Source organism: Copidosoma floridanum, unplaced genomic scaffold (assembly GCF_036245765.1).
Source record: "Copidosoma floridanum isolate Cflo_tuat_1 unplaced genomic scaffold, Cflo_Japanese_pri ptg000032l, whole genome shotgun sequence".
Taxonomy (NCBI): domain Eukaryota; kingdom Metazoa; phylum Arthropoda; class Insecta; order Hymenoptera; family Encyrtidae; genus Copidosoma; species Copidosoma floridanum.
In genome coordinates this window covers 7,429,694-7,437,643 of record NW_028321909.1, presented here as the reverse complement: position 1 = coordinate 7,437,643, position 7,950 = coordinate 7,429,694, and the positions used below count along the sequence as shown (strand labels likewise).

Sequence of the window (7,950 nt, the reverse complement as noted above, 5' to 3'; positions counted from 1 at the left end):
AGTTCGTCATCGATGCCGCCGAGCCCAAGTGCATCGGCCACGTAACCGGCACTGTCGACATACCCAAGGACTACGGGGTCACCCGCGTCACCCTCGACTTCCCGGACAAGAACAAAAACGCCGTGGAGTCGCGCGTCCTCGAGGGTCCAGGGTCCGACAAGGTCGTCTTCAACTTTGTCAACAGGAACAACCACAAGGTCGACGTTCTCATCGAGATCTTTGCCAAAAAGTGCTAGCTCGCGGATGGGGAAACCACGTCACGTCCACTCGACTTTCAGGGCTTTTGGTTATACTCCCACGTATATATATATACATTTGGCAAAATTTGCTGCCGCAGCGACACCACTACCCACCATCGAGTTCCCCGCAATAAGATGTGCCACGACGCACTCGAACCTTGGGTTTTCAGGAGCAAAGCGTCGAATGTCCCTGATCTCACCATGAAGTTTTTCCATAGAAGCTTGAGTGGGGTGTACTTCCCGCGTAAAAATTTTTAAGTTTGGTTAAAATTTCGCCAAAGTTCATGTGGTCAATTAACGTTTGGCCAAGCTTGGGCAATGAGAAAATCCCAAACTTGGATTTTTGTTGGAACATTTTACTCAATATTTTTCGTAAGTCGTATATGCAGATCAACTAATATACTGATGCAACAAATTAATTTTTTAGACGTTTGGATGAACATTTGCTAAACTTGTGTCAAATATTCCAACAAAAATCCAAGTTTGGGATTTTCTCATTGCCCAAGCTTGGCCAAACGTTAATTGACCACATGAACTTTTGCGCAAGTTTGGCCAAACTTAACAATTTTTACGCGGGTTATTACGCAAATTTTATACGATATATCTATGCCAATTGCACGACGAATCGGACGCAGGAGAGGGAGGAGATGACTGGTGACGTTCAAGGGGCGTGCGATGAATATTAAAAAAAAACACGATCATGTTGTTGACTTTTCGATATGATTTATTTCTATAGCCTTTAAAAGGGCGATTTGTTACTTCAATATAATGATGTTGACTGTAGGAAATTATACATACCTAATAATAAAGCTTGGGACGCACCTTGGTGTTGTGTTCCTCTCGTGCGACAAAAAGGAATATATTGTATTTAACGTGTATATATGTTGAAACAACATAATAAGTGTATATATATATGCGTATATGTACAAGGTACAAGGTAAAGCAAAATAATTTCATTAGAGAAATTCAAAAACGTATTAATCGGATTGACATGTAGTGATTCAGTCGTTGGTACTGAAATTAAGTGGTTCTATGGAAATGTAGTTACAAAAATGCTCAAACGGGTCAGTAAAATCCCGTCTCGATCGCTGATATTAGTAAGAAAAAAATGAAAAACAATACTTTATGGACTATGAACATTTACGAATTATTTGTCCAACTCTTTATGAAAAACTTATCGTAATAAACCAGCACTGGTTAGTCTTCTTTATGTACATGCAGATCTGAACATGAATCAAACTTTAATTACAAAGATTAGTTGTCTTTCGATGTGTGTTACTTTGGCAGCTAATGATGGAAAAAAAAAAAAAAACAAACAAACAAACTCCGAGCCTCGAAATTCAAGCTCCAAAAATCATAATTTAAATAATAATCCACTCTTCTTATCATCGACAATATAATGATATGTGTATATATATTATCCGAACTATACTTACTCTTCGGAGATTCGAACGCAACATAACCAACAATATAAGTATAGATGTGGCGTCTCACATCTCTCGCGCTTCAGGCTCTAGGGCTCTACTCGCTGGTGAGACGCCACATATATGTATATTACACACACACTCTCTCTTGCACGCGCGCAGCACCGCCCGGATGATGTAATACATTAATAAACGTCAGGGGAGGGGGAACAACATAACCTATAAAAAAATGGGTCTACTTTTTGTTAGGTTTGCGGAATATACCGGCAAACAGCATGGCCTGCGTCGACCTTTTGTAGATAAAGTAGACGAACGGGTGGTTGGCGTTGAAGACCGCCGGCTCGGTGGGCCGGCTCGAGCGGAAGGTGAACAAAGCCGTGGCAGCGGCGGCGGTGGTGCCACCTTCGGTCAGTTCGATTTTGGCCTTGTGCAGGGCGCTGCCGAGTTGAATGCCCTTTTCCCCGTCCTTGGTGAAACCGGTGTAGTTCGCGCTCGGGTCCAACACGCCGTGGACAGACATGGCGTCGAGTAGCTCCTTGGTCGGGAGCTCGCGTTCCATGCTGAACTTGGGGATGGTCAGCTCGACGTCGCGCGACTGCATGCCGTTGTCGAGTATGTCGCGGAGCTCCTTGGCGTTTTGGCTCGACGGGTCGGAGATGCGTTGCAACAGTTGTTGTATCGCGTCCAGCTTTGGCTTGTCCGCCGAACGGGCTTGGGACGAGGTGGTGACGAACGGCGGCAGGAGGATGTACATCGAGATGCCGTCTCCCTTGTAGGGCAACTGCAGAATATGAACGCCCAACTCCTCGGATGACACTGCAATTGTACATGGACATTTTTTATATCTTTGTAACGGTGATTCATTCATGGATTTTTCGATCATTTTTTGATCATACTAAAATCAACTTGAAAAAAAAAACAAAAAAAAAAACAAAAACGTAAAAATATTGTATAAATTCTTAAGATAATAGACCATTTAATTATGGCCCCTGACTTTGAATATCTTCGATTCATCTCGATGTCGATGTACCCCCTGGGTTATTTATAGTACCACTAATAAAATTAAAAAACAAAAAAAACATAGAAATAAAAAAAAGAAAATCAACCCACAGTGATTGTACAGTCCCTTTTTCCTCATGAATAGCGTGGTGGTCATGGTGTTGTCTCCCAGATGGAAAACGTCCCTCTTGGTCATCTTGGGGTCGAACCTGCTCTGCCAGAGCCCCTTGAAGTACACGGCGTTGGCAATGACCGCGTCGGTGCTCTCTTCGATCGCGTTGGCCGGCAAAAAGTCGCGGATGTTGTTGCGGGTGACGTTGCTCACCCACTGATTGATGGCCTCGCGAGCGGCCATCGGGTTGGACTTGAAGTTGGTGCGCACGAGCTCATCGCCGAAAAAGTCGAACATGCACTCGCGCATTTTTTTCTCGCCGCTCAAAAACAAACGGTTCGCCACTTGGTACTCGTAGTCGCTTCCGGATTCCTTCTGCAAATGACCAACCTTGTATTGGGCTCTACGAGTGCGCGATCGTTGTCGTCGTTGTAAATTTATTGTCATTTTTATCGATTGGCTATAGTTTGATCGACAGCGGAATGTCAATCGATCCTCACGTTGTAGCGAATAATCAGTCATTTAAATTCTCGCGACTCGAACGAAAAAACCCAGCACGCGCTGAGACGCCTCGTCTATATTGTTGACTCGGTGATTTTATCATGTAGCCATTCAAGTTTTTTTTTGTTCAACCGGAAGCCAATTCGTGACAAAGTACCTTTTCTGTTGATTATTGATATTATTTCTTTTTTTCACTTTCACATCAGGAGACATTTTATATCCTATATTGTTTAAAAATTTGTTGACAGAACGTCATAAAGTATCATTAATTTTCATAAATTGTTAATATTAATTATGTAGATCCAGCATATATTCTACAAATGGTAAGTGTTTATTAAATTTAATAACTCTTTTTCTATAGACAAACAAAAAGGAATGAAAAGGAGATGCAGAAAAAGGCACAAAGTATGCGTAATCTCGATTAGCGATATACCAATAATCTAGAGCCTAAGTAAAAAATAGCCAATCGAATGGAACAAAACGAAGGGGCCGTTTGTTTTTCCTTGTCGATTACCCATACCTTGCGCAAGAGCTCCTCCGACTTTTCGAACGCGTAGAACCTGGCGACGTCCAACTTGGACAGGTCGTCGGGCACCTGCAGGGCCATTTTGAGGGAAGCCTCGGTGTGACCGCGCGCGCCAAAGTACGCCAAGCCAAGGGCTTCGTACAAACTGTGCGGGCTGAAGAAGACGTTCTCCTCGGGCTCGATGTCGGCAAGGTGTCTCAGACTCGCGAGGCCGAAGTTGAGCCGAGCGCCGCTCAGCTGCGTCCTCGTGTCGTTCGCCATCACCTTGGGGTTGTCGTTGCCGGTGAGACATTGGCTGTGGCTGCTGGACAATAGACACAGCACCAGCAAACCCAACAGATGAGGAAATCGGACCTGTGGAAGTTACGCTTGCTGTTAGAGGTACATTTTTTTTTTCTTTTAAAAATGGCACTTTTCAATGTGGCTCGTCTGTAAGTGTTTTTTTTTTTTTTTTTTCTTCCAAACTTTGACGAATCAAGCGCGATCTCGCGAAAGTATACCATCCTCGTGGTTCGACGCACACGCGCGTATACGCACGTACATCCCAAATAAAGCGACGCGACGCTTTGTCGACTCGAAAAGACTTTCTCGACGAGAGAAAGCAACGCGTCGTAATCTGAGTGTTTTTTTTTTTCCTTAGATACTTTCTTTTTTTCGCCAAAAAGCATCGCTATACCCACACACACACACGTATCGAATGAAAAAAAAATCGCGCTGCTTTTCGAGAGAACAGTATGCAGATGGTATGAGAAAAGGTTTTCAGGCCAATGTATATAGCTTCGACCTGGCTTTTTTTCTCTCTCTCTCTCTCATGTGTCGGCATTTGGCGGCCGATCCACTTTCTTGACTAACGCTCGGATTTTTGTTTCCATGCACGTTTGGTCGACATGTCGCGTGTTATTATTTGTATAAAAATCGGTATCGTGAAAAATTTCACGAAATCAATGCGTTTAAGATGATAATTATGCTGCAATCAACCAAACATTTTCGTAACAATGTAAAACGATACATTTCGTGAATCAAAACACTTTGTAACGGACCAAAAAAATTCGTTGTACGTGGATTTACAGTAATCGATGGATCGTATCCTGTAAGGGGAGATAAAAAAAAAAAAAAAAAAATAACTTTTTTTTCTACCAACCGCGTACTTATACTTACTGGAATATATAATATAGGGAACATCAGTGAAAGCGCGCGCGGTCGCAATGACGTCACGTGTGTGATGGGCACTGTACATGTAGGTCCGGCTTTCCTGTGTCCGAAATCAACGCGATCTCGAAATCAGAGGACGAGCAACAAAGCAAACTAGCGGCACTTTGCTCGTGTGTGCGTGTGTTGGTCGTCTAATACTGCCGGTCGAACGCGTGTATAAATTTCCGAAATCGAGGATAAACAGTTGCAGGACACTGATTTTATGTTTTTTTTTCTTTTTCTTTTTTTTTTTAATTACGAAAGTAACGAGTTGCGTCAGGCGTTTCGAATACTTTTGAAAGCAAAAAGTTTCGATTCATGCGTCACGCCAATGGTATTTTTATCCTCCGAGCCAAATGGTATACCTTACCCGATCTCGTCAAATTCACTCGATACGATTTTTAGTCAACCACAACAGCGTCGTTGGATAATCGAGAAAAAACAAGTTACACGAACAAGCTATAGCTCATCCTGTGTGGAATTGTAAAACAAGTTATGACTCATACGCGCATAATCTAAAAAAAAAAAAAAACGCCATACAATTGTCTCGATGAGTCGTGTGAAAACCGGTATCGTGGAAAAAAAAAAAAAAAAAAAAAACGGCAACATTCACGAAGCCTCTTGTTAATAATCTTCATCTTCTTGTTTCGAGTGGTGCACGATTTTACAACAGACACGAGTATGAGAAAAGCCGCCAACATTGTACCCTATGCCGATCAATACCGATCTTCGCGAAAAAGGCCAAGCCAATCGATTGCATCAAATCGTTATATCGCGCATTATCTGACGCAAGCCTAAGAATTCCGAAAACGCCGGCTGTCGTTGTTATCGTTGATTGTGAGTACATATACGCTCCAATTGGTATCGCGCGCGTGCCCTACTGTATAATATATACAGCTGTATACGAAAGTGAAAACGACAAGTGCCCACTTATATACACTGTATCGGTAAAGACATGATACAAGTGACAGAGAGGGGATTTGTATTTGTATGTATACGACGGGTATTTAATTTCTTCGTCTTCTTCCACGCTCGATTGTACTTACCTGTACGAAAACAGCCTTTGCATGGTCGAGCTCCTACTTAATTTGCAGTTATTGTATTGTCCTACCACGAATACCGATTTTTTTTTGTAAGACATGTCTATACCTTCAGAAATGAAGTAACAGGTCGTGGTTGACCAAGAAAACGCGCTTTCGTATGTTGAAAAGACCTATTCGCCAATTACACACTCGAGCAAAAATCGGCAGTTGGACGACGCGTATCTTCATAGTTTAGTTTTTGCGCACTCTGTTTATGCTCGAGCTCTCCCGAGTCTCATCTCGTTTTCTCGCTTTTTATTGCAGTCGTTAATTTTTTACATGAACTCAGCGTCGGGATGTTGAACCGCGGACAAACGACTGTACAGCCTCTCTCGAGGGAGCTAGGAGAACGAAACAGCGTGATAACTCTCATCGCTTCGAGTTTCTGTGCCGTCGTACGTTTTATCGCATTTTTTTTTTTTTTTTTTTTTTTTTTTTTTTTTTTTTATTAAATACTCGGTGTTATTTTCCACGCACATGGGGTTACGAGCTCTTTCGCTTAATCGATACCGCGGAAGAAACGTTTGCATTTACTCTCTAACGCTTCCATCTCAAAAGTATGTGAATCGTCGCGCAACCGATGCCTCCTTTGTTCGTTTTGTGATTGACGAAGACGAGCCACACGTTATTACAAAAACAAATGAATTGCTCCGCGGCGAAGCGTAGAGGTAATTGAAGTAAAATTTCATGCGAAATGTAAAAATGATCCACTGTTTGTCTTGGTGACAAAAATGCCACAGGAACCTGCATTTGATTGAAACCAACGCGAAATAAAGTTATCTACGGTTTCATTTTGTTCTTTTACAAAAGGTCTGTCGCAAAAAAGTACATTTTAAATCGAAAATGATTAAAAATCGGAAAGATTGAACGAGCAAAAACGTGGCAAGTAAAATATACACGTAAGATGTGTAAGCAGTTACGAAAGGAGATTAAAAATTGTGTAGGGGATCGATCGTGCCACGTACGCGCAACATAAACAAATGATCGTGCTCCTCTTTGAGAGATGTGTCGGACAAAACAATATACATCGTATACCTTGAAATTTCACCTACACCCACATACCATAGCGAGTGTACAAATACTTGGGGTACTTACCGATCGCGTCATCGTTGTCGTCGAAAAGTGAAGCCAAAAATTACAAACGGACAAACTTGCTGCTGCAGGTACTTGTACGAAAAAAAAAAAAAAAAACCAAAAAAACCAAAATAACAGGGTAGACGAGAGGTGTACCGGTGCACTGGTATGCGAGACGCTTCGTTCCCGAGCGCGTCTTCGTCAAGGACTGATCCATGAGAGCAGCTGACGTTTCCTTTTATCCCTCCCCACTGCTCGAAAACGCGGCCTTTCCCACAAGCGTGTGATGGACAACCGGTCTCGGTACACATTGTACTGGACGACGAGTAGCGCGTAAGTACCACACGCTTGTTGGCTTTTTGCAATTGGCCTTTTTCCTTTTTTTTTTTTTTTTTTTTTTTTTTTTCGTGTACAGTGACGTCATGGCAAAAAGTTTGCGTTGATCTTTTGATCCTCTTTTCTTTTCCTTTTCGCTCTCTCGGTACTTCAGTTTTACTTAAAGGGGAGCGTCGCGCTTCGAATTTTCAAAAATAATGTGTATGTTCGCGTTCAGTCCCTTAACTCGAGTTTTGTCGATATTTTACGAGCGGGACCGGATAACTACCTCTGGAACTTCATACCGATCGTCCCTTGCGGAGCAAACAGAGTTGCATTGGATGAGGTAATACAGCGATGCAGATTGTATACGTAATCTGCTCGAACTTTTCGTCCGAACTAGAAAAAGAGACCAGTATACGTCTTTTATACTTTAAGTGTGTGCGTGTGTCAGATTAATCAGTGCGTTGTATAGGGTCTTCGTTTG

At 42.4% G+C, this 7,950-nt stretch overlaps 1 protein-coding gene across 1 annotated transcript; it reads right to left on the bottom strand.

Moving 5' to 3' along the window:
- Positions 1-942: 942 nt before the first annotated feature.
- Positions 943-7,433, bottom strand: LOC106646691 (serine protease inhibitor 88Ea). The gene is made up of 4 exons (XM_014362798.2): positions 7,170-7,433; positions 3,796-4,155; positions 2,774-3,149; positions 943-2,479 (listed from the first exon to the last, which is right to left on the bottom strand). The coding sequence occupies exons 1-4, from the start codon at positions 7,179-7,181 to the stop codon at positions 1,899-1,901; spliced, it is 1,329 nt and encodes a 442-aa protein (XP_014218284.2). The 5' UTR covers positions 7,182-7,433; the 3' UTR covers positions 943-1,898.
- Between the last annotated feature and the right edge of the window lie 517 nt (positions 7,434-7,950).